Genomic DNA, 25,894 nt, shown 5'->3' with positions numbered 1-25,894 from the left:
TTGAAGTTAGCTTCTTGCCAGCCAAGCTGCTTAAGACACACCAGAAATGCTGAGTAGCTCTTTTCGTTTCAGCCATCTGTGTTTATCTTAAAGGATATCTTTTTATTTATTTATTTATTTATTTATTTATTTATTTATTTATTTATTTATTTATTTATTTATTCATTCATTCATTCATTCATTCATTCATTCATTCATTCGGGGGGGTGAGAGGTAATTAGGTTAATTTATTTACTTATCTATTTATTTTTAAAGGAGGTACTGGGGCTCGGACCCAGGACCTTGTGCATGCTAAACACACATTCTACCACTGAGCTATATCCTCCCCCCAGCCACCTGTATTTTTGCAAGTTTACATTTCTCTTCTGTAGCGTTTTCCTTGGTTTCCCTAACTGCCGATGTGGTTCGTGCAGGGAGAGCGGGAAGTGTCTGAGAACTTCCCAGGAGTTGTGGGGACACAAGCCCCTAAATTGATGGAGGCGTGGCTGCTTGGTGACTGCGGAGGGGAATGCTGGTCTCCTGGGCTTGCAGCCACCTACCTGAGAGCCCCTTGGGCAGTCAGGACTACAAGGATGGTATTCAGGGTTGAGTTTGTTAGTTTTTCCTACTTAATATTTCTTGTATATCACAAGTTTTTAAACATTATAAACAGATTTACAAGGGAAATAACTAATATTAAGCTCAACTAGCTACCTAATGTTTTTTTAATTCTCTTCCACTCTGTTAACATAGGTACTTCAATAAGATATGTACACACACACACACACACACACACACACACACACGCGTATATTTGGGGGTTAAAATTTTTATTGTGGTAAAATATACATAACAAAGTTTGCATTTGCAACCATTTTTAACTGTACAATTCAGGGGTATGGAGTACTTTCATCTTGTTGTACAACCGTCACCACCATCCATCCTACAGCTCTTTCTGTCTTGCAGAACTGAAACACTATACCTCTTAAACAATAACTCTGTTCCCCACCCCCTCCCCTCAATCCCTGATAATCACCAGCTACTTTCTGTCTCTATGAATTTGACTGCCCTAAGTACCTCATATAAATGGAATCATACAATGTATATTCTTTCTGACTGACTTAATTCACTTAACATAATGTGCTCAAGGTTCATCCCTTTTGTAGCATGGGTCAGAATTTCCTTCCTTTTCAAGGCTGCGTAATAGTCCGTTGTGTGTATATACTACATTTACTTCTCCTTTCATTTGTTGGTATTTACGTGGGTCACTTCTTTTGGCTATTGTGAATAATGCAGCTATGAACATATAGAAATGTCTCTTTGAGACCCCACTTTACATTCTTTCAAGTGTGTACCCAGAAATGGAATTGTTAGACCATACGATAATTCTATTTTTAACTTTTTTCTTTTTCTTAAAATTTTTTTCTTTGTTTAGTTTTAACTTTTTGAAGAACTGCCATACTGTTTTCCATAGCAGCTGCACCATATTACAGAGGACAGTGAAGGCCATGAGACAAAGACTTGTGATGATGGCCAGAGGGCAGAGCTATCACTGGTGGGGGGCCTGGGAATTGGGGTAGAGAGGGGACATCTGCCTGGGACCCACAGGGTTAGGCTTGGAAGTTGAACCTTACTTGGTCAGAAGCAGGACGATGGCATTTCAGGTTCATAGCAGGGGGAGTGGCAGTCTGTACCAGGTGTCTGAGGAAGAGTAACGTGGCCAGAGAGGAGACAGGTCCCAGGGAGGAGGTTGCGTGGTGTACCAGGGAGAGGGGAGGAGGGCTAGGTCCAGGTTCCCAGTAGGGTCAGAAGGAAAGATTGGGCCAAGGGCTGATGGAACCTGGGGCAGGCTGGTCGTGAGGGAGGTGGAAGGGATCTACCATGGACGTGCTTGTGTTTTCAAGGCACAACAGAGGGAACAGAACACAGCTGGGCTGAGGAGGCAGAGGGTGGATTTGTTTGGGATTTAACAGCAACGTCAGTAGGGGTGACATTTCAGGTAGGTCAGGTGTGGTTTGCTAGTTGTCAGCAGCAGTGGCTGTCAGTCTGCTCACCAGAATGTGAGTAGGTGGTGAGAAGGTCAAAGAGGGAGGCCTGAGCCCTTAGGCAGAGGGAGGAAGAGGGCCTGGGGCAGAATTGTCTTCCTGCCTTTGTGGATGAGAATCAATGGAAGAAGTCTTTACCAGAACCTAGAAAATAACTGAGTAACTGTATGGCTTAGTTTGTTTCTGTTAGTTCCAAATCCTGAATCTTTGGGGGTCTTCAATATAAATGCAGATGTCATGTCAATAGAAATTCTGGGCTTTGTGCTAGTGCAGTGTGTGCATGTGTGTGTGTGTGTGTGTGTATGTGTAGAAATGGACTTCTCCAAATCCCTCACTGACCTCCCTAAAGGTTAGGATGCATACTTACGGCTTAATATTGCCATAAATTAGACAAAGAAACTAGATTGAAGGAATCATTTGTCACAAAATGCTCAAGAAACTCATTCCAAATGAGGAGGTGCACAAAGAAACACTTGAGACTCTCCTTGTGTCAACATGTCCACTTGGCAAATGCTGGGTGTTTGGAAGGCAGCTGGGCACCCCACCCCCCTTGTCTGATGCTTGTGACCATTGCAGCAGGAAGCCCACACAACCTGGTGCTCCTGGCACTGGACTTGTTTCTTGTCTTTGGATTTTGATGGTATGCTACCTTAAAGCAAGACAAAACAAAACAAAAAACAAAAGTGTTGGAAATATTTTCAGAGAAAAAAGGTGTTAAGTTAAAAAGATTGTAGAGGAGGTAGTGATTTTGCTTAAAATTTAAGACATCACAAGTGGATTGTGATTCTTCTTCCATGATGTGAAGACTGAAGGCACCACCACCCCCACCCCACACCCCGCCGGCCACATTTCCTGAATGGCAGATGCCTGATCCAGTTCCCACCATGCCCTTCGTGGACGCCTCAGCTCCACACTCTCTGTGTAACAACCACGATCCACGAGTGTTTGAGCAGAGTGCCTCCTGCCTGCTTGGACAGTGTTTAATAACCTTGACTTGAGCTCATTCCATTTGGTTTTCCACCTTCAGACTGGGTTCTCAGCCAAATGGTAAAAATGAAGGTATCTTTGGACTTGAATTAATGAGGCATAAAAGTTGTTACTCTAGAACAAATTAGGCAAGAGTTGCCAGTTTAGCCCAGTAAAGGGAAGGGTCTCCTAATCATTGGACTGCAGAAAGGCCTGAGGGAGGCCATGACGTGGGCAGGGCCCAAAGTGGCTGTCCAGTCTGTGGAGTCCCTTCTGCTTGCCCAGACAGGCCCAGTTATCTCAGACTATGAAGCAGAGGGAGCCCCCTCACCCCCTCCAGGTCCCAGAGAAGCTGAGGCTCACTGAGGGCAGAGGTAAGGGTGACCACATGGTGCTCCTGTTTCCGGTCTGTAGCATAGGCTAAATCAGAACCACTCCCTCCCACCTCCACCCAATCTAAGTCTGGGACTTTCCTGGCTGGGGGTGAGGAGCAGTGGGAGGGATTTGAACAGAAACGAAAAACACGGAAGCAGTTCTGCGTGATGTCACCAGGCTCTAGCAGTCCCATCTGTTGGTTGATTGACTCTCTGGCACCAAGAATGTGGGGGAAGGAAGCGGATTCCAGGTGGGGATGAGACCCCAACAGCCCTCCCTCCCTGGGTTCTGAAACAGACTCTTAATTGGTTAACTCCTTGCAACCCCAGGGCATATGACTGTGGAGAAATGAGGGCTTGAGCCAAGGGCTCCTCCCTCTCTGGGCCTGAGTGAAGGGCAGCCTTCTTTGGCCTCGATTGGACTGAGATAGCGCCCTTAGTGCCAGGTTGGGTTCCGGGCAAAGCTCGAGTATTTCAAGGGGCTGAGCTGCGCTTTCCGCCGCCTGACCGGGCGCGTCCCATCAGGAGAACTTGCCTTTGTCTAGACTGCTCTGCTGAGAGCTAATCCCTGCTCAGGACGGGGCTGGAGGAGGTTCGTCCGGTCCTCCGGGGACTGGCGGGGGGCCTCGCGGGCGGCCCTTCGCTCTTGAAGCGGAGCCCTGGGCGGGGGGCGGGGGGGGGGCAGAGGTGGCCTCCTAAGGCTGGTGAGGAAGAGGCTGGAGGAATGAGTACGCGGCGCGCCGCGCCCCTGCCACGCTCAGGCTGACCGACCGGCGGGCGGAGCGGGGCGCACAGCTCCTCTCGGTTTGGCTGCGCTCGGAGAGCGCGGGCTGGCCGCTGTCCGCGGTGCTGAAGGGGCGGCCGCGGCGGAGAGGCGGGCCCCGGGCCGCTGGGCAGCATACACCCAACCCGGGGACCGCCCTCCTTCTCCCTTGCTCGGCGCGGCGGTGGCAGCCAGCACTGCACCGAGATGGACTGAGAGCGCGGCGACGGGAAGGCGGCGGCGGCAACTGGAAGAACCCCCGCAGCTTCGGGGCCAGGCCCACTTCCACACCCGGGAGCCCCTCCCTGGGGTGAGTTGGGGCTGGCGGAGCAGAGATGGGGCAGGCGAGTCCTGGGGCATGGAGTTCTCTTGGGCTTTAAATTTTTCCTTCCCCATTGTACATTTTTTCCAGCCCTGATCTTGAGTAGCCTACAGGGCTGATGGCTCAGATGTCTGCCCTGGTACTTTCCTAGTCCTGGGATAGAGGGCAGGCCCCCCTTCCCTCACAAGCCAGGGGACAAAGGGTTCAGCCAGAAGTCTAAGGACAGTCACAAGGCATGTCCTCCTCCCCACCCTGGGTGCAGCTCACTGCATGGCACTGGGAAGGGCTGTTTGTCCAGACTGTTGTCAGAGGGTGACACCTTTCCCACTCTGTGTAGGGGGCTGGCTCTGGGCAGCCACTGAAATTCAGCCCAGACAGAGGCCAGCCATCTTTTAGCAGAGAAGACAGGCTTGAGCCTTCATTGGGGCCACAAGCGAGAGGTAAAGCCCTTTCCCTGCCTTCCTCCAGTCTCCTTGGGCACCTGAGCTGCCACGACCAGGGTTTCAGGGACAAGGGTCACATAGTGCACCTGGCTGTTGTGAGTGAGCTGGATTCAGGCAGAGGAGCTCTGGAGTGGATACTGGGCAGGCACTCCCTGCTAGTGTGTGTGTGTGTGTGTGTGTGTGTGTGTGTGTGTGTGTTTTCCCAGCACGCAAAGGAGATTTAAACTCCGGTGGTGCCTGTCACAGGAAAAGCCCTTCTCCAGCCGGTCTGTGCCTCTGAGTAAGCAGTTTGGGGTCACGCTGGGTAACTACCCAGTCAGAGGAGCCTTGGGCTTCCTCGATCCCTAAAGCTGCCCCCATCCTGCCTCAGCTGAAGTGGGAGATGTGTTTAAACTTGATGGGTCACCTCTGCCTTCGATCCCACCACCATTCCGTTCCCATCTCCATCACCTGGCAAGGTCAGACAGAGACCTCTTGATTCCTAAAACCTGATGGGCGGGCTGTTGCGGGGAGCTTTACTGTCTTGACAAAGGACTTTTGGTATGTTGGGGAGGTGAGGGCCTGGAAGGAAGGGGGACCATGGAGAAGTCTAGCTGTGCTGGAGTGAGGCGCCTGTTTTAACCTGATGGATGTAGATGAAGCTTCTAAATCTCCACAGGCTCGTGCTGGAGGACTGAGGTCTGTGTTTTGTTCTGTATGTCTAGCCTAAGCTGTGGGCACCAGCAATGACTCTGGTGGGCCGCTTCCTTGGATCATCGGATGCCTGATGGTGCCAGTGAAATGATAGAGAGATGGAAGAGATGTGTGAGATGATGTGCAGATTTTAGGGTCAGTGTGAGCTGCAGCAGTGCTGCAGTGCTGATGGAAATGCATGCCAAGGATGTGCTAGCATTGCTTGCATAAAGCCGACCACTGGGTACCAGGTACCATTCGCTTCTGGCCAATGATCTGTAGAGGGGAAAGGTCATAAGGAGGAAAGTATGGTAACTGCACAGCTGACATAGACTCAATTTACATTATTCTTGATCAGTTTTTCCACCCAAAAGCACTTTTGTTTTGGGAGGTAAGTTTTTTCCTACCGTGTAAACACTTTGTATTTTTGGCCAGATGAATAAAACTCTTTAGAGTGTAATTGTCAGGAAGGATGGCTGACTCATAACTGTACTTTGACATTGTTGTTGACTTGTTTTGTAAAAATCTGAAGTTCAGAATGTATAATGGCAGGCCAGCTAAGCAGCAGGCCATTGCTTCTGTTTTTTGGAAAACAGTGTATTTGAGCTTTGCATGGTTTGTTTTGAAAATACGTTCATAGCCCCAAAGTTTTCCATAACTAGATCAACTTGGGGTATATTTTTAGCGTGCTCCACACCTGTAATGCAATCAGGCTACCTATTTTTATTCCTAGTCTGAGCAACTTAAAACCTCTTCAATAATTAAGTTGGGCTCAAGTTCTCTGTACCGGAGGAAGATAACATTTGAGAGTCGGCTGAGCAAGATACAGTCCTAGATGTATCTGCTCTCAGTCTCTGCTCAGAAGTCCTGCACTTGGTTGTATCATACAAGACTGCCTCTCTGTGCACAGTTGTAAAATGGGTATGAAACGTAGGAACAGAACCTTTCTGACTGGGTTTCTCAAGGCCAAGGCAGAAAGTAGAGTGATGAATATTTAGCAATGTAATAAATTTTATTTTGGTGAAGGCAGTTGATCTTAGGTTCCTCGTAGAATGGCGTTAGGGATGGTGGCAACAGCTGCATCAGGTAAAGGAGTGAAAAGAGGCCCAGCTTTTAGTTTGAGAGACCTGGGTCCAGATTCCCATTTTACCTCTCATTAACTAACTGTATGCTGTGACGTAGCCTCTCTGAGTTATCCTTAATGTATCTCCTGCCGTAGTCTGCCACCACCAGTTAGTAGACGAATCACCGGGTGTATTGAGTGTGTTGAGACAGAATCCCCACACATTGGAGTTTAGACTCCAACCACGAGGGCTATGAAAGGACTCAGTAGTTTGCCATGGGTAGCCTGGTCCTGCTGGGGGGCTGTCCTTGGGTCTGCCCTCATCCAGGGACATTGGCTGGCCAGAGTGGAGCTTGGGCAAAGGGACCAGGGGACTGTTCCCTCCAGGAGGAAAGAAGCCTAAATGCCTGAGGCCACAAGGGGTCTCTGTTCAGAGAAAGCCCTTCCAGGAAAGGCTCTGTGGCTGCTGCTGTCCCCCGAGGTTCTCTCTCTGTAAAACAGGGTTTTCCTCCAATGTTGTGTCTCTTCTCCTCCTGCGTCTGTCCCACGTGCTCTGTAGTGACAGCAGCCGACACTAGGTGGGGTCTTACTTCAGGCCAGGCTTCCCTATAGTGACTCCATACTCCTGACAGCCTGGTGAGATAAGAGCCATCAGCACCCCTGGGATACAGAGGAGGAGACCGGAGCTGGGAGAGGTTAGATGACAGGTGCTCAGGGTCTGACTGCGGCACATGCCTCCCCAGCACAAGGACAGGGCCTCCCAGATGAGCCGGTGGCACAGAAAGGGGGAGTCACCCTGATCTCCAGGCTCACAGTCCACCGTGGTGACAGCACCCACTGCTGGGCAGCAGCAGGAGGAAGGAGAAGCAGAGGTTAGGGTCTGCTGGACACAATTGCAACGAGGAGGGGTCAGTGTCATGAGACCCTCCCTTCCAGGCCTGCCAGATGGGCTCCTCTTCACCCAGGGGTGGGGCTTGTGATCTGGCCAAGGGACAGCAGTGGCAGCTGGTAGCAAAGCTGGAAGGTGAAGGAAATCAGCAACCTCTCCTGACAGCAGGAGACTGAGGCCCGGAGAGGGAATGACTCATCCTTGGGAGGGGGGTCTTTCTTCCATCTCCCAGGGGAAGAGCCCCCTCTAATGGACCACTCCAGCACTGCCTCTTTGGGGAGCCTGGGGTTTGCTGGTGGCTCTGTCAGAAAGCACTTCCTGAGACCAGGGACCCCTGCAATCCCAGAGATGACCCTGAGCTCCCTTGGGTCCCGGCTGCCCCCCTGGGTTAGCAGCTCCATCTGGTCTCTGCTGGCCCGCGGATGCATCTGCAGACTGTATTGATTCCCATTTCCTGGGGTGATGAGGTAATTTAAAGGTTATTCAGTTAAATTTCTAGTTCCCTTGGCCAGAGGCCTTTCTCCAAAACACCTGCTGCTAACAGCCTGGGCACCAGGCATTGATTTAAAAAAAAAAAAAAGAGCCATGCTTTTTGCCCGTCAACTTGAATTTTTACGAAGCACATGGCTGTCTTATAGATGCTTTGCACATATGCCCCGTCTCAGTGGTTACTTAATGAGTGTACCTGTGAGCTTACTTTTTTAATTGAACAACATTTCATGAGGCTAAACAGATCGCAGCTCCTGTGGGCCTACTGCTCTTCCTGGGCCACCGATTCCAGTCGCTGGCCCCCAGCCTCTTAAGTCTTGCATTCTGAACCTCAGCCCCCAGGAGCCTGGACTCCTTCCTCTCCTTGCTGCCTCAGGCCATGCTCTGTCCGTCTTCTGCCCCACTTCCTGTGAATTCTGTCCCTGCCCTCTGGCCACGCTGCCACTGCCCTGATTCAGTTCCTTGTTAGCTGCTAACTTTTTGTACTATCCTTGGACCTAGCTGCCTCCCTGCCCTGGGCGGGCCCCTTTTAGACTTGCCTCAGTGTGCTCCAGGCGGGTTAGTCTTCCAGGAACACTGGTTCTGCTCTTGTCACTGCTCTCCTGACAGGTCTTCCTGGCCCCTCCCTGCCTCCAGCATGGGGGCAGATTTCTCAGGTTGGCCCAGCTCCCTGCACTGCAAAGCCCAGAGCCAAGGTCTCTCCCATGCATTGCTCCCCCCACGCCTGGACCCATCCCTCCCCTCTCCCACCTCCTCCAGGCCTCCTCCCAGCTGCCTTTCTGCTCCGACTGTTCCTCCACTGCCCGGACCCAGAGCACACTGGCTCAGACATCCATTCACAGGGTCAGCAGAGCCTCGCTGTGGGTCTAGTTCAGTGCTGAGCACCAGGAATGCCAAAGTGAGTGTTGTGGGGTGTATTGTGTTCCCCCCAAAGATATGTTGAAATCCTAACCCCCAGGACCTGTGAATGTGACTTTTTTGGACATAGTCTTTGCAGATGTGATCAAGATGAAGTCAAGAGAGTGGTACCTCATCCAGTATGACTGGTGTCCTGTAAAAAGAGGGAGATTTGGACACAGACACACAGACACATACAGACACACACACACACACACACACACACACACACACACACAGAGGAGAAGGTCATGTGGAGACCCAGAAGCACAGGAAAAGGCCATGTGCAGATGTTCCCAAGCCACAGAAAGCCTGGGGCTCCCAGAAGCTAGAAGAGATAAGGAAGGAACCTCCCCTCAGCCTTCAGAGAGGCAGGACCCTCCAACACCTTGGTTGTGGACTTCTAGCCTCCAGATTGCGAGAGAATTTATTTCTGTTGTTTGAAGCCACCCAGTAGAAAACTAATGCAGAGAGTACCACCTCTTCCTGTTCCTAAAGGCGCTGATCATTTGTAGATAAGATGCTTGTGAGTTCGTGTGTTGAGTGCACAAGAGGCGTGCACAGATGTGGTGAGGACCCTGAGGAAGGGCCCTCCTCTGAGTAGCCTTCCAGCCCTCCCGGGGGTGACAACAGTCAATCAGGCTCCCTTAGGAGGCCCACAGCCCAGTGTCCAGAGATGACAGGAGCCAGCCGCGGGGGAGTAGGGCAGGGCATCCCAGGCCAGGTGAGCCAAGGCATGGGAGGGAAGAAAAGCGGGTGGAGCCCAGGAGTGGGAGTAGGGGGTTGCTGAGGCCCACAAGGCTTCACTCCTAGTGGACTGTGTTTTGCCAAGGAGTTTGAACTTAAAATTACTGCTGTGGGTTTCAGGGAACCAGGGAAAGGAGGTGAGCATATGATACCTTTAGTGACTGTTTCCCTGGCGGCATGGAAGATGGGGCAGAATGGGTAGAGGAAACTGAGACCTTGGAAGTGAGCCGGGGGTGGCTCACCTCTGCCCTGGGTGGAGAAGGTGTGGGTGTGCAGACTTGGTTGAATTTAACATCATCAGGACTTGGAGACTCCGAGTGTAGGGGCTCACGGAGAGGAGGACCCACAGGAGCTGACCCTCCAGCCTGGCGCCTGAGGGCAGAAAGAATTGTCTGGAAAGGGAAAGGTTGTCAGGAGGGAGCAGAGGAGAGTTGCTGGCTCAGTTGGGGATAAGGTGAGTTAGGGGACATCGAGGTCTGGAGCTTGGAGGGGAGGACTATTCTGATGGTACAGATGGGGAGACATGAACCAGGAGGTAGAACATGGAGCCCTGGGTGTGGACACCGTCACTTGGGCCCCAGCATGAGTGGGACTGACCCCTTCCTGGGAGCCGGGACGGAGGAGGTTGGAGGACAGTGGGCATGTGGTAACAGGACCAGGAGACAGGGGGTTTCAAAGAGGGACGGTTGGTGTGAGTAGGGCCCAGGAAGGGCCCTCGGAGGGCATCAGACTGGGCTGCCACACTCAGGGGTGACCCTTCTGAGCAGCCTCTGTCACATCTCGCCTTCCCTGCATCTCCGTCCACACTCGCCTGCAGCATCCTCTGTCCTCTTCTGCTACCACTCCTGACACCTCTCCCAGAGCAGACCCGGTGAGGTGAACACAGGTGGACGCCCGGCCACCATATGGTGGCCTCTGCTGGGCCTCATCCCTGAGCCACAGCTGTCACTCTCAAGGTCACCAGGGCTCTGTGGCAGCATGGCAGCTGAGGGTGGGTCGAGGTCCTGCTGCCCGGCCGGATGACAGGCGCCTGTGCCCCCTGCCCTGCATCTGCTGCAGCTGTGTCCATTCTTTGCAGGGCCCGTCACCATGGGTGGCTCTGCTCCTCCGCCTCCTGGGGATTGTGCCACAGGTGCGGCAAATGATCCGGCCCCTCTCTGATTGCTGCCTGCCAGGTTGGTCTGTGTGCACTGATGCGGTGGCTTCTCTGATGTGACTTCTGGGCCCTCCTGCACTCAGACTCATTCCTCATCCACCTCCTTTGTGCCTGACCTTCCACCACGAGACAGTCTTCCATTGGGTCCCCTACATTTCACCCCGAGCAGGAGTTGATTCTGGCACACTCTTTCCAATGGTAATTTGTTGAGAGATGACTTTAGATTAGGAGACATACGATTGTAAAATCTTTAAAACTGACACAGCATTGTAAACTGACTATACTTCAAAAATAAAAAAAAGATGATAAAATCTTTAAATGATTCTAGAGTACATAACATAAAATTTAGACATCGTTCATTACCTCCATCTCACGCCCCGCCAAAGAGAGACACACACCCATTTGTTAACAGTGGCACTTTTCCAGACTTTCCCCTGCATTTATAAAGCCACGTCGGTCCACATGCACCCGCGCATCCGCATTTACACGTCTGTGAGATCATCCTGTGCGTATTGATAAACGGCTTGCTTTTTCCCCTACCAGGATATTTTGGAGATCTTTACATGGTGATACAAATGGGCCTATCTCATTTTTTAAATGCCAGCCTGGAATTCCATAGTGGGTCACAATTTATTCAGTCATTTTCCTCTTGATGGACAGTTCGTTCCTTTACCTTTTATTCCTATTGCGGGGAGCGCTGTAGTGAACCTGCTTGTGTATGCCTCTTCCTGCACGTGTGTCAGTGTTTCCAAAGCATAGGTTCCTAGGAGCAGAATTGCTGGGTTTCCAGGGCATGCCCGTGATGCATATCAACAGACACATCCACAGTAGTCGCCCACAAAGAACGCGTCGATCTGTATCTCCGGAACTCGTGGGTTGTCGACAGAGGCTGCCCCATCATTCCTGTTACTCTTTGTGACTCTGGTGAGAGAATGAAGAGGCATTTCCTTGCTCTGTTTTTCGTTTCTCTTATTACCCATGAGACTGAGCATCCTTTTTTCTGTTTGTTGACCAATCATGTCCATTTTGCGACTCATTATATTCCTATTGTTTAGATACATGTGTTTTTTTAGGCTGATATGTAGGAGCTCATTTGAAGTTCTGGTTATTTCTCCTTTGTTGGTTATATGTCTTGCAAGCATTTGCTCTTTGTTGCTTCTCTGTTTATGGTGGTCGCGGTGCCGTGGAATTTTTAAATGTTTATGTTGTAAGATCTGTCCACCAGAGGCTTGCTTTTCATTAGAGGGGAAAAATGAAGCTTGGAAGTTCAAAATGCTGCATCTTGACCCTTCTTCATTCCGTGCTTGCTCTTTGACTTTGAACAAAAGCCCTTAACTTCACTGAACTTCCATTTGCCAGCTGTGTCAGAGCGCTGTCTGTCCTGCCCAACCTCCCCCAGCTGCCGCGAGGATCAGGAGAGAAGCTGTCTCTGATTTGTTGATGGTCACCGAGAGCCATCTTCCAGCACAGGCCTCTTCTGGGTCAGTGGTTTTCGGGCGCCAGGACCCAGCCGGACTTTCCCAGGTGTTTTTTGCCTGGCAGCCCTGTGCTGGTGACGTCACCCTCGTGACTCTGCAAAGGGAAGTGGATTAGTCTGCTCAGGGTGACAAACCAAATACCACAGGCTTGGACAACAGAAATGTATTTTCCCACCGTGCTGGAGGCCAGAAGTCCAAGGTCAAGGTGTCAGCAGAGTTGGTTTCATCTTGCAGCCTCTCTCCTTGGCTTGTTGGTGGCTGCGCCTCCCTATCTCCTGCATGGTCTTCGATGCCTTGATGTGTGTCCTAATTTCCTCCTCTTATAAGGACACCAGACCTATTGGATTAGGGCCCAGTGTCTGACCCATGGTACCTTCACCCTCTCTTTAAAGGCCCTGTCTCCAAAACACATTCACATACTGAGGTCCTACAGGTTTCAACTTCAACATATGAATTTGGGGTCACAGTTTAGCATGTAACAGGACAACAGCCCCGTGTCTTGATGAGCATCGGGGAAGTGAGATTCAGAGAGGCTCTTGCACTTGTTTCAAGCCACCCAGTGAATGGGTTGCATATTTGACCCCCAAACCCATGCCTCCCCAGGCAGCCTGACTGATGTTAAGACTGTTAAGGCTTCAGTGCCCTTACTTCCTGCTCACGGGCCACCCGCCGGCCTCTGTCCCCGCCATCCTGTGGCCTCGTAACTCACACTTCCTGAGCAGGACACCTAGTCCCAGCCGACTCCTCTGCGTCTCCTTTGTCCCCTCAGGGAAGGGTTTCAAATAATTCAACTGATTGGATGTAGCTTGTTCAGTTTTCATTGTTGTGGGAAAGATTGCACAGTAAGATGAAGAGCAGTGGGAATAGAGGAGGTCTCCCAGCAACCCCACACACTCACCAGACTGCCCCCAGCCCACACGTACACTTGTGTTTCACAGCTTTTCTATCACATTAGACAGCACCCTGCATGCTCTGCCCTTGTTACCCCACAGTATCGCTAACAGATTCCCCGTCTTTATAAAGATCACTTTAATGGCTGCATAATATTCCACTGAGTTGAGGTCCTCTAATGGTTCGACGCATCCTCCAACTGTGGAGCATTTGAGGTTCCCATTTGCACTATTACAGATAAGGATGCAATGAATGTCTTTGGACCGAAAGCTCTTTGCTTCTCTTGGATTGTCTCCTGAGGGAAAATCCCCAGGAGTTGGATTACTGAGTTAAGGGCCAGGTACCATCATGGCGCCTTGATGGGCTAGACTGTCTCTGTACGGAAGGGGCCTGTGGAGGTCTGAGAGCCTCACTGTACTCTCACTGGCACTAGGTGTTTGACCATTTTAGTATATTTAAAAGGGTACCTACCTCAAGGCCGCTTTAATTTGTACTCCTTTAATAACCAATGAAGGAGGAGGAACATTCCACAGTAGATTTGTATTTTCAATTCTTTTTGTTGTCACTTTTTTTTTTAAAGGCATAATTGGGGATTAGACAAATCACTATTAATTTATTGGGAATCACATTTCTTCTTTGGTTGGCTTGAGGGATTTGTTGGTGAAAGTAGTATTTAGACTTCAAGGCCAAGCAGAAGGCCTTTAGGTCAATAATGGACATAAGCAATTGAGTGGCGCCAGCTGGGCCAGCCACTCCTGAGAGCAGAAGGGGCTGAGAAGAGGCCATGTCCCCAGAGCCACCTGGTAGGTCCTGACCACGATTCTCTGTGGGGTCCTCCAGGCGGCCTGGTCCTCAGGCACAGTGCAGGCCCTGGCTCACTCCAGGGTAAAGTCCCGAGGCTCAGCTCCCAGAGCGGCAGCCCCCACCTCTTTGGAGGCCCCTTGCGGCGGAGGCCACGTGTGGGCAGAGTCAGGCTGAGGCACCGTCCCTTATGGAATCTGTCTCCTTTTTGCCTTTTTTCAAACTGACTTGAATGGTGCACTCTCCCCCATTCCATTTTTCTGCTCTAAAACAATCAACGATAAATTGAACGTTTTTCCCCTCTCGGAAGTTTATTTTAATTGACTAGCAGCACATTATCATAAACTGCTCTCAAATTAATTCTTTGGTTTCAGTGCAGAATCATTTATTAATGACAATGGCATTCAGCATTTGTGCGTAGCTATTCTTAGAACACTGCTGCTCTAAAGGGCTTCGTTCTTAAGATATCCCCACAAGGAATGTGGATGCTAGATGGTACCCCTTGGAGGACTTGATCCCCCAGACAACACAGAGAAGGTCAGTGCTTCTCTCCTGTGGGCCCGAGCCACTCATCAGTGATGAGCCTGAGGCCCAGAGGGGGGACCACTGGTCCCTCACATCACGGAAGGTCTTGCCCCTGTGGGACTCTGAAGCCTGAACTCACCTCTGTGTGGTCCAGTTAAGGTCCAGTCAAGGGCAGAGGTGCAAAGGGGAAGAAGCTGTGTGGTGTGCAATGCATGAGAAATGCCCTCTGTGAGGGGTCAGGGAGCAGGGTCAGCGGTGGGGGGCTTGGGAAGGCCAGAAGGTGGTGTGGGTGTGGAGACTGAGCCAGGCCGGGCTCCGGATGAGTGGTAGGGTGCCCATAGAGTCACACTGGTTTCCGGGCACCCATTTCTCTGGGATGAGCAATAGATCCACCCACCCCTTGACACACATGCGTACATATATGTGGATTTTAGTTGAGTGGGAATGTGTGCTGTATTATTGAATAAAGGAAGGAACATGCTGGAACCAGAGTCTGATGAATAGTGTGCTGGTAGCAAGTGGAAGCAGGAAGGCTGGCCTCTAGGGAGACTTGCAACAGCCGCCATCCAGGTGGGACATGATAAGGGAGTGGTCACTGTCGACATGAGACCAACCACTTTGAAGTGACTGGATCAACTGGTCTTGATGTGAAGTCAGATAGAACTTGTTGGGGAGGGTTGCCAGTATGGGATATTTGGGGTGAGTGGACCTCAGGAAGGTCGCAGAGTTCGTGCCTTCAGTTTCAGAAGGTTACATCTAGACTGTTAGGAGCCATCTGCTGGGAGGTATTCTCAGTGGTGAATGCAGATAGGGGCAGGTTCAGAGCTGGGGTTCAGCCTCACCCACACGTGGACAGAGGGAAACTTGTACAGGGCTCAGGGCAGCCAGCAGAGTGGATGGAATTACTGGAGGTCATCGTATGTCTGGCCTTCTCACTGCTGGGTCATCTAAGACTTCAGCTAAAGTATTTCCTTCTTGAAGGACAAACTGGCACCCTTCTGGGTACCTGTTCTGGGTACCTGTGAAGCTAGGCTGTAGATTTTTAAGTATTTCACATGAGCAGAATCTGATCATTGTTTGATGTGACTTACAGCATAAAAGAACTAGGTAGGAAGGAGAACATTGTGTGTGTGTGTGTGTGTGTGTGTGTGCGTGTGTGTGTGTGTTTGCCTTAGTAGGACCGCATGCTTTTCCTCTGGATTTTTTTCACTATTTTAGCTTCCCCCCCGGTGTGCTTTGTTCCCTATCTTCTGCATGACACAGCTGTCAGCCAGGTGAGGGCGGGCAGACAGAAGAGACAAGGCCAGTGGCCCCAGGGCTCCCAGTGAGGACAGCACGAGGCACGCAGCCCCTGTCTCCCTGTGTCTCAGCTCTGAGAATGGAAGGCATGGCACGGCTCTGCGTTCAAAAGATTCTTCCAGCTTCCAGAGTCCGTGACACTCAGTGTTCAGTGTCCTGGGTTGAATTATTCTTGCACCTGATCATCCTGTTAAAAGTCACCTGCGTATTTAGAGCCTTTCCCAAAGCATCCAGGACACCACGCCCACCTCACCTCACCTTTCCTCCAAGGCCCTTGGGAGCCAGGGGGCAGCATCCTGTTTACGGGGACCCCACAGAGCACTGCCCAGAGTGAAGCCTCCAACGTCAGTCAGAACAAGCATGTCGATCTCGCACGAGTCACTGTACCTCAGAGCCTTAGCTTCCCCACCTGTCAAAAGTGTGTTTAAGGAACATATTCCTGGGGATTAAATGAAGAAACGCAGAGAAGGCAGGCAGAGCCCACAGCCCAGCGCTTGGCACTGGATCCACACTCTGCCATCCGCAGCCATTTACTTCGTTGTTATGCTGTTCATTTTGTAGCTAGAAAATCAAGGCCCAGAGTGGCTAATGCCTCATCCACCCCCACCAGTGACTCTGACACAACTCCTAAGGGTTTATTCTCTAGATGGAAGAAGTGCAAGTTGCTTCAAAGGCCAGGATGGGAAGTACTGGCCCAGCACCACCATTCCTGAGTCCATTACATGTCATAACAGGAACTTTGTTGTATGTTTGAAAACCTTTAAATTGGTGAAGGTTGATTAATTCAGTTTCAATCAGTTAACATTTGAAAAATTCCAGGGACTGAGCTCCCATGAGGTGATGGTGTCGGGGAGGAACAGTGGCTAGAATGCAGTTCCTGGGCTCAGTCCAGTGGGAGAGACAAGGCAGAGTGAGGTAGAGGCTGAGGCTTAACAAGTGGGGCTGGTCCTGGCTTGGACTGCCTTGCAGCGAGCCACTGTGTTGAAGCCAAAATGTCACAGTGGCCGGAGCAGAGGGAGGGGAGCACAATAGGCTTGCTTGTGGGGATTTGGAGACTGCTGAGGGGAAGAGTGACAGTGTCTGAAAAAGGTGCTCTCAGGATGTCGTATTGAGCATAGACTGGGGGGTCCGGAGTGGATGGGGGAGTCCTGCTGGGTGGTTCTGGGAGAGCACACAGGCAAGACGAGGGCTCGTTAGGCCCAGGTGGCAGCAGTGCGGTGGTGAGAATGGACAGGATCCTGGCTGTATTCTAAGGCCAGAGCTGCCGAGATGTGCTGACCACCTGGAGAAGGGTCTAAGGGACAGAGTCAGAGTCAAGGACGACTCCAAGGTGTCTGTCTGGAGTAACTGGTAGGATATGCTGAGGCGGGGAGGACTGGGGGAGGGGTGGGGGACACAGGTCTAGGGCTGCCCTGAGGAGCTCAGATTTGGACAGCTGGATTTATGATGCCCATCAGACATCCCACGGAGAAGTTCTGCAGGCATTTGGACAGGCGAGTTGTGTTCAGAGGTCTGGGTGGAGACAGACATTTGTCCCGAGATGCCCACAGCCCTGTGGTAGCAGCGCCAAGGGAGCTGGGGTCCCTGGGGCCCCACCTGTTGCCTTCCTCTGGGACAGTGGACAGGTGGCTGCAGGTGGCCAGATACAGGTGCACCAGCCGCCACAGCAGGCCTCAGAGGTGACCCTGATTTCCTGAAATCACCGTAAGGCCCCAGATGGGCCATCCCCATTTCTCACGTGCCCCTGGCTCTCAGTGGCATCTTTCCCTTTGAAATAAAGTGGCCAAGCCTGCCGCTGCAGGGGCGGCACCTTTGCACGGGTTTTCGCATTAGAATGTAACGTTTAAATGGGGAGTCTGCCTGGCCCCTGGGACCCAGGTGCCCTGGGACGGTTGCATGGGCTAGCAGGCGGCGTGCGGACTGAGACCTCGCTCCCGGGGGAGGAGAAGGGGCGGCCGCAACACCGCTCGCACTGCGCCCGGCTCCCGCGGCGCCGACGGAGTTAACGGGCTCAACGGTCTCGTGCACTGGGCGGCGGGCGGGCGGCAGTGGTGCATTGTGGTAACGGCAGTGCCGGGACCCGCGAGCGCCCGCCGCCTCCGCCGGGCTGCCCACCGAGGTGTGCGCGCTTCCCTGCGAGCCCCCAGGGCCTGGCGCCATGTAGCACCTGGCTGCTCGGAGGCCGCCCCGCCGCGGGGATGAAGGGACGCGGCTGCTGGGAGACGGCCTCCGTGCGCTCCTTCTGCAGCTCCGGCTGCCTGAATAAATTTAAGAAGGGTTAGTGCCGCCCTGCTTCCGCCAGGAGGCCCGGCTCCCCGCGCACTCCGGGCTTGCTGCATGATCAGTCCACGAGAGCCTCTGATGTCACTTGCTCGCCAAGTGGGGAGCGCGGGAGCCTCGGGGAACCCCCGTCCCGGTACCTTGCCGGCGTGAGCTCCCAACTCGCTTTACCTGCGGGGTGTTTTGGAGAGGGGGCTATGGCTAGAGACGTGTCTGTCTGATTAACCTCTGCAAAATGGAACCGAAATATCTCCAGAGTTTTCTGGAAAAAAGGGGAAGTGGCCGCCTTGTTTAATCCATCCCACCCATCCTCCCACCTCTCCTGCTCCAGAGTCCTTGGTGCCCGCATGCCCTGGGACCTTGGCAGAATTGCAGCTTTGCCTGCAAGGGCTTCTTCCTGGGGCCATCCGTGATGCTGGCTTCCCCCGGTGCATGACCCAAGTCCCCTCCACTTTGCCCTTTAAGCCAGCTGTGCCAGGTCAGAGGGGTCACATAAGGGGCCCCCTGGGTTTGAGCAGGCCCCAGCCTTGAAGATGCTGCCCCCAGGGACAGCAGGCCTGAATGACAGCCCCAGGCTGTGCAGTCAGAGTCGCCTGAGAGCCCTTTGTCAGCACTGAGAGAAGAGTCTTAGCTGTCTTAAGGTTAAAGCCTTGCAATTTCTGATGCTTGAAACCTTCACTATTGGAGATTTTTGTATGAGTGAAACTTGCTTTGTTTTCCTTCATGAATGTCTATGTTATAATTTGAAACTGGAGGGGAGGAAATAGGATTCTTTGACCCTGTAGACCTAAAAGACACAGGGGCAGTTAATTTCACTTAACACCAATTTCTCAGAAACAGCTCCTTTCAGAAATTAACATTCTCTGATCTGTAATAAACCTTGTAATTAACTTTGCCTGCTGACTAGTCACACTAACGGCTTCCTAAAGACTTAGCCCAGCATAGACTCCAATCCTCAGTCCTGGAGTCATGTTTAACCTTGCAAATTTGCCTGAAAATACCATCTGAAATCTTAGGGTGTTTGTAATTGTATACATTTTAAATTTATTTCACGGGGAACTGATACTTCAACTCCATCTTAGAAATCCTTTAAAGAGACTTGCAGGTGATCTTTGTCCATTTATGTCTTCTGATTTTAGAAGATTGGTCTTAATTTCCAGCTTTTATTATGGGTATTTCAGTGCAGGACAGCGTCTGGGCTTGTAGAGGTTCTTCATGTGGGCTGCTCCTCACAGGGAGCGTTGGGGCACCTGGGTTGTGGTCCTGACTCTGCCGCTAGGCTGTGTGACCATGGGCAAGTGCCTGCCCCTCTGTGGGCCTCAGTTGCCTGTAGCTCTGTAAATGAGGGCAGAATTGGGTTGACAGGGACCTGGGCTCAGGAGGAGCAGCCCAGGGAGTCCATTGACAGGAAGCCGCTCCTGAGTGGGAAGTGGCAAGTTCAACCCGCAGCACTTGCATGACCTTCAGCCAGATCCTTAGCTGTTTTGAGCCTCAATTTCTTCACCTAAAGCATGGCATTAAATCGCATTACCTGGCAAGGAGGCCAGGGAAGTTGAAATACTTCTGCACCTGTGTATCAGTCGGTCTGTTTACCCGTTTGTCTGTGTGTCTCTCTCTCTCTCTGGGCTCCAGACAAAGCCGGTGCCTGAAAGGCAGAAATGCCCTTCCAGGGTCTCTCGAAACCTCTGAATTCAGTCCTTGGAAACTCACTCCTTGGCCTTTGTGTGTGCGCGCAGCACTGTGTGTACATGTGTGCACACAGCTGTGTATAGGACTTCTGCATCTTTTCTGGTTGCACATAAAGCTCTGACATTGCACAAAATAAGGAAACCCCTCACCCTGGCAAGGTAGACTTAGCAGGGGTCAGGGCTGGGTGGCCTTGGGTGGCCCTGCTTATGACACTGCTGAGGTCACCACTCTCTCATTTGGGACCTCAAAGAACCTCGGGTGCCCACCAGCCAGCCTCCGTCTTTTGCTTGGCTGCACTGTTTGCAGAGAGCTGAAATGAGCTTGGCCGAAACTGAGTGACGTGTCAGGGAAACAGTAAGGGATCAAGTATTCAAGTGCCGGGCACTGTAGACTGTGAATCTGCTGGATCCCCGAGGAGCCTGGCCTGAGTGGAGGCCACAGTGGATGGGGCTGGGGCTCAATTTCTGGGGCAGAACCTGGTGTGGTGATTTGAAAGAGGCTAAATGCCAGGGAGAAGTTTCAGATGTTTGGGTGCTTTTGAGTCAGAGTGAAGAGCAGGAAATGGTGAGGGAAAACAGAACATTTGTCTTTTCCATTTAGCAGAAAACCTAGCCAGCCTTTCACTCTGTGCTAAGAAATGGCCCAGGAGCTGCACAGGACCCAGTGTCCGCAGCCAGGTGATAGGAGTCAGCCTGGAGGGGCTGCGTGTGCTGGAGCCCAGCCAGCATCCTTCTGACCCACCACATCTGTGTCCCCACTGGGAAGGGACAATGGGAAGGGACAGTGGGGCCCAGCCCTGGCTGGCCAAATTCAGAGCCCAGGGTCTCATCTGCCTTGTAGAGAAGATCTGAGAATATTACACAGTCTGAGGCCCCCAGAGTCCTTGGGCTCTGAGGGAGGGAGCTGCTGTGGGTAGAGAGGTGGTCAGGTAGCTAGGGGTGGGCTGTGTGGGCAGCATGTACGGTTGCCCAGGTGCCGAGGAGGACCAAACGTGTGCATGTGGGTATCACTGTGTTGGTGGGGGTCGGGAGTAGGGGCCAGGCTGACAGTTGGGGGGGTGCTAAAGGCAGGGAAGGTGAGGGATGGGGAGGGCTATGCTGGATTGTGAGGCCTCTATAGAGTCAAAAAGGTCGCAATCAGGAGTGACCCCTGCCTTGAGGGCAGCAGAGAATTAACATTTATCAGGAGCAACGTCTGACTCCTGAAACACAGTGACCTCTGTCACCTCCAGGCAAAGAGAGAATGGGCTGCCGGGTTGCCAGGCCAAGACAGGTGACCCTGCCTGGGCCCTGGAGGAGGCCCTGGGGAGCTGGGTAGGGAGCGAAGTGGGGAGAGTGAGGCAGCTGGAGACTGGCGGCCCGGGGTCAGGCTGGAGCCCAAAGCCCCTCCTGCCCAGGACTGAGAGGTTTGCTCTGGGTCCCTTTCCCCCTGACTCAGCTGGGAGGGTCCTGCAGGCAGCGCTGCCCTCTGAGGACCCAGTCAGTCCCCCTCTTCCTGTAGTGCCAGTCAGCTCAGACTGGCTGCCGCATCTGATCCAATAGATGAATAATATGAATACAGATGAAGTTACGGGCTGCCAAAGATAAATTTCCTTTTATGTCCCGTTTCCCTCTGACGTGTGTGTTGACTAATGACGCCTGACGCACGTCTTCGGAAATAGCTGCTCAGGTGGGAGGAGGCCACAGACTCAGGGAGCGGACCCCCACCTGGCAGCCCTCCGAGTCCTGGCCTGGCGCACCTGAGTCCTTGTGTCTGTAGGTGAGAGTTACCCAGCGTTAGAGGACAAATGTTTTTCCCAAGAGGCTAGAACTGACAGCCAGTCAAGCCCCCTGGGCACAGCCCTCTGCCTGGGATATTTTTACAGCAGAAGCAGCACAGTCTGTCCTGGGTGGGCAGCTCCCACCATCATGATGTTTAGCTCATTAACCATTAGGCAGCTACTCATCTGCCTGATGAAATCACCTCCCGAGCCCACCCCTCCCCCCCAACACATGCACACGCTTTGTTCTTGGCCAGACTCTGAGGTTCATCTGGTCCTGTCCTCTGCACCCTGAATTTTGCAGTATTTTTAGGGGTTGTTTACTATTAAGGCAGCAATTCCAGATGTTCCAGATCATGGTGTTTCCATCACTTCATTACCTCTCATGTCGCCGTTTTTAGGTCTCTGTTTTCAGTCAGTGTGTTTCTTTATGGGAACATCCTTTTTACATCATTGAGATACACAAACATCACCATTTTCATGTGGCTGGACGCAGGCTTGAGGTGGATCCACCAAATGGCTGTGGGGTGCCTTTTCAGACATTCAGTTAGACATTACAGTTCTCTTCAGATTGTCACCAAACTGCTGCCGAGTGTCTCCAGCATGTGCAGTTTTTCTCTGCTGTTTCTTTCCAGGACAGATTCCCAGGAGTGTGATCGCGGAGTCAAGGGGTGTGACTGCTCCCCCGGGCACCCCGTCGCCCTCGGCCAAAGTGTTCAGGTCTCAGGTCCGGGTGTGGACATCTGCTTCTGTCCACCTCCCCTGCATTAGTATATTTCTGAGAGAGCATTTTTTGATCAAGCATAAAGTTGTGCCTTGTTAGTCTCTTAGCTTGCCACTGACTAACCAAAAAGGGTGAATTTACCCTGCACATTTGGTTATTATTTGTGTTTACTCGTCTGTCTCCTTCTCCTGCCCTTGTGTGGAAACCCAAGGGGAAGAAGTATCGTAAATGTTGGTTTTGGTCAGACGTGGCTGGACCCCCAGCCAGACAGGACTTCCTGGGACCCTGGCGCTGCTCTGCTTCCCTCGGTGGGTGGGATTTGGAGGGGTGGTCCCTGGAACCGTCACCCCCTCACAGGGTCTGCTGCCTGACCTATGGGGCCCCTTGTTCAAAAATTTTGAGTGGCAGACAGCTGAGCATTAAACCAAGCACAGGACCCTTCTGATTTCAGGCCCTTGTGTGACGCAGAGGTTCCAGATCCAGGCATGGAGGGGGCTTCTGACCTAGGGCCGCTTGTGGCCACCAGCACCCCTGCTCCTACCCGTCGTTGGCCCTATACCTCCCCCCAACCCGGGCTCCTTAGCCTTGAAGTTGTCCTTTTCTCTGCGGCCATTTCTGTGCCTACTTTCCAGTGGAGAGCTGGCCAAAGCATCTTACTGCCCTGAATATTTAATTTTTTTGTGCCATTTTTCCCATGGGAGTTTTCACCTTTGCCTCACCCACTTCTCTCTTGCCTTCCCCCTCCTGAGCCCTCTCCTTGCTGGCCCGGGGCTAGGAGGAGCTGCTGCTTCCGTAGCGAGAAGCTGGTAATCGGGATAACTGCTGAGAATCAGTGCTGGCTGGTTGCCCTTGCTGTTAATTGGAAACACCAGACTGTCTCCCTGATCATCGTCTCGTGCTCCCTCCCAAACAGCAGGGTTCCTTGGGTGCATGTTAACTCTGCAGGGGGCTCTGAAACATGGCAGCGCTCCAGATGGACTAGATGGGTCTCCATGGAAGGAAGGGAGGTAACCCCGTGGGTCAGTCGGGAAGTGGCGTCTGTGTGGACGAGGACCCGGGGACTGACTACCCAGCTGGTAGCTGCAGGAACACCACTCCGGGAGCTTCTCCCCATGGACTGCACAGAGTTTGGAACTTTCTTAAATGGCCCTCAGCTTGATTTAGCTCTTACTCTCATGGGAAATGTGGCCTTAAACTCGTGGCTTTTTCCACATTTTTCAGAGTTTGAATGGGGAAGGTGTCGATGTAAGCGTTCTCACATTGAGCTGAGAAGGGTTCAGTTACCCACACAAAGGAAGGTCATGCAGCCATAGAATCCCCAACTGTCACAGCCAGGCAGGATCTGAAGATGATTTACTCAAGCCCTAGGGTGCAGACAGGGACACTGAGGCCTGGAAGTAGTCGGAAAGCCACGGAGGCAGTGGTGCACAGCCAGAGATAGGAATCAGAGGACGCAATCCCAAATCATTGCCATTTGGTGGTTAAAATAATTTTACATTTTTCCAGACGTCAAAGGTAATTCAGTGCTCATTGTAGTAAATTTAGTAAAGAAAAAGTATTTCTTTCTTTATTTTTGATGTTCTTTTTTTTTTCTTTGTTTAATTATTGAAGTATAGTCGATTTACAGTGTTGTGTTAGTTTCTGGTGTACAGCATAGTGACTGAGTTATACATATACACGTATATATTATTTTTCATATTCTTTTCATTATAGGTTATTACAAGGTATTGAATATAGTTCCCTGTGCTCTACAGTAGGGTCTTGTTCATCTGTTTTATAGATAGTAATGTGTATTTGTTAATTCAGGTGAGTTAGTTGTGATGCTTTTGTATTGCAAGGATTTATTTAATCTAAGTTGTTGGCTTTGTGCATACACAGTTGTTAGTGGTATTTTCTTCAATGTCTGTAAGATCTGTAGTGATGCCCCCTCTTTCTTTGCTGATATTGGTCATTGGTCATATTATTTTTCTTCTTCAATCTGGCTAGAGGTGTATAGCCTTTATTCATATTTTCAAAAAATCAGATTTTGGTTTCATTGGTTTTACCTACTATTTTTCTTACTTGCTCTTTAAAAACATATATAATATAGATAACCTTCAAAAGGCAAATTCAGTCATACTATACATTCTGTTCTGCTCCTTGATTTTTTTCATCAACTATGTCTGAAGGTTTTTTTTCATGTCACACAGAAATCACATATCTGCATGTGTATCTGCTGGTCAGTAGGAGACATTCCTAGAACTGGATTAGTAGGTTGTTATCCTCTTTTTTCCTTTTTTAATCAATTTTATTGATATACAATTTACATACGATAAAATGAACTAATTTTAAGTGTTCTGTGAGTTTTAACAATTGTATACACCTGTATAGCCACCACTCCAAATAAGATCCAGAACATTTTTATTGTCCCCAAAGGTTTCCTCATGTCCCTTTGCAGTCAGAGCCCCTCATACCCAGCCCCAGACCACTACTGATATTTTGTAGTTTTATTCGTTCCAGGATTTCATGTAATAGAATCAAACAGTAGTATGTGTGACCTTTTTTCATTCAGCATAATGGGTTTTCGAGGTTCATTCTTATTGTGTGGATACATAATTTGTTCCTTTTCATTGCTGACTGATTTTCCATAGTGTGAACATACTACAGTTATTCATTCACTTGTTAAAGGACATTTGGACAGTTTCCAGTTTGGGGCTGCTACTGAGCCATAAAGCTGCTATGAACATTTAAAATACATGTATTTTTGTAGATGTAAGTTTCTGCTTCTTAGGTATACCTAGAAGTGAAATTGTGGGTCATTTTGTAAGGGTATGTTTAGCTTTATAAGAAATTGCCAAGAGCGGTAGGGTATAGCTTAGTAATAGTGTGTGTGCCTAGCATATGCACAAGGTCCTGGGTTCAATCCCTGGTACCTCCATTAATTAAATATTAATTGATTAATTTAATTAATAAACAAACCTAATCCCCACCACCCAAAAAAAAGGAACTGCCAAACTGAGAGGAAAAGTTCAACTTTTCATCATTAAGTGTGAGGACAGCCATAGGATTTTTATAGATGCCTTTTATAATCATGAGAAAGCTCCTTTTTCTTCCAAGTCTTTGGAGTTTTTATCTTGAATGGGTGTTGAATTATGTCAACTGCTTTTTCAGTATGTATTGAGTTGATTATATTTTTCTTATCCTGTTAATATGAATTGTATTAATTTCAAATGTTAAACCTTGCATTCCTGAGATAAGCCTCTCTTGTTCACGATGTATTAGCCGTTTTAGCTGAATTTCATTGGCTAATATTTGGTCAAGGGATATGGCATCTACATTGATGAGTAATCCTGGGCTATAGTTTTGTTTCTTGTAATGTCTTTGTTGCTTTTGGTATCAGTGTAATACTGGTTTCTCGTAAGATGAGGTGATACTGCCTCCTAAGAAGATTGTGAATTGTCTCCTTCCGTTTTGTTTTTTTTTTTACAAAGTTTGTATAAGAATTGTATTATCTCTTTCCTAAAGAGTTGGTGGAGTGTAGCCATTTGGGCCTGAGTTTTCTTGGAGGGTAACGTTTTTAATTTAAAATTCAGTTTCTTTAAAAAAGGCTTTTTTTCCCCCTTGTGTCATTTTTGGTAACGTGTCCTTTCAAGGAATTTTCCAT

General features: G+C 50.5%; 1 protein-coding gene across 6 annotated transcripts in view; it reads left to right on the top strand.

Moving 5' to 3' along the window:
- Nucleotides 1–25,894, top strand: part of OSBP2 (oxysterol binding protein 2) — a 117,035-nt gene that overhangs the window by 48,167 nt on the left and 42,974 nt on the right. Inside the window, exon 1 of one of the 6 annotated variants that reach the window (XM_032471521.1) lies at nucleotides 4,937–5,350. The exons of the other annotated variants lie outside the window; for them this stretch is intronic. Within the exon in view, the coding sequence (XP_032327412.1) occupies nucleotides 5,275–5,350 (76 nt within the window). The 5' untranslated portion in view covers nucleotides 4,937–5,274. Of the gene's footprint in view, nucleotides 1–4,936; nucleotides 5,351–25,894 lie in introns of those variants that run through there. 6 annotated transcript variants of the gene reach the window in all.

The sequence above is a fragment of the Camelus ferus genome, chromosome 32, assembly GCF_009834535.1.
Source record: "Camelus ferus isolate YT-003-E chromosome 32, BCGSAC_Cfer_1.0, whole genome shotgun sequence".
NCBI classification, from domain to species: Eukaryota; Metazoa; Chordata; class Mammalia; order Artiodactyla; family Camelidae; genus Camelus; species Camelus ferus.
Note: the sequence above shows the minus strand (reverse complement) of the source record. Positions and strands in the feature narration are given on the sequence as shown.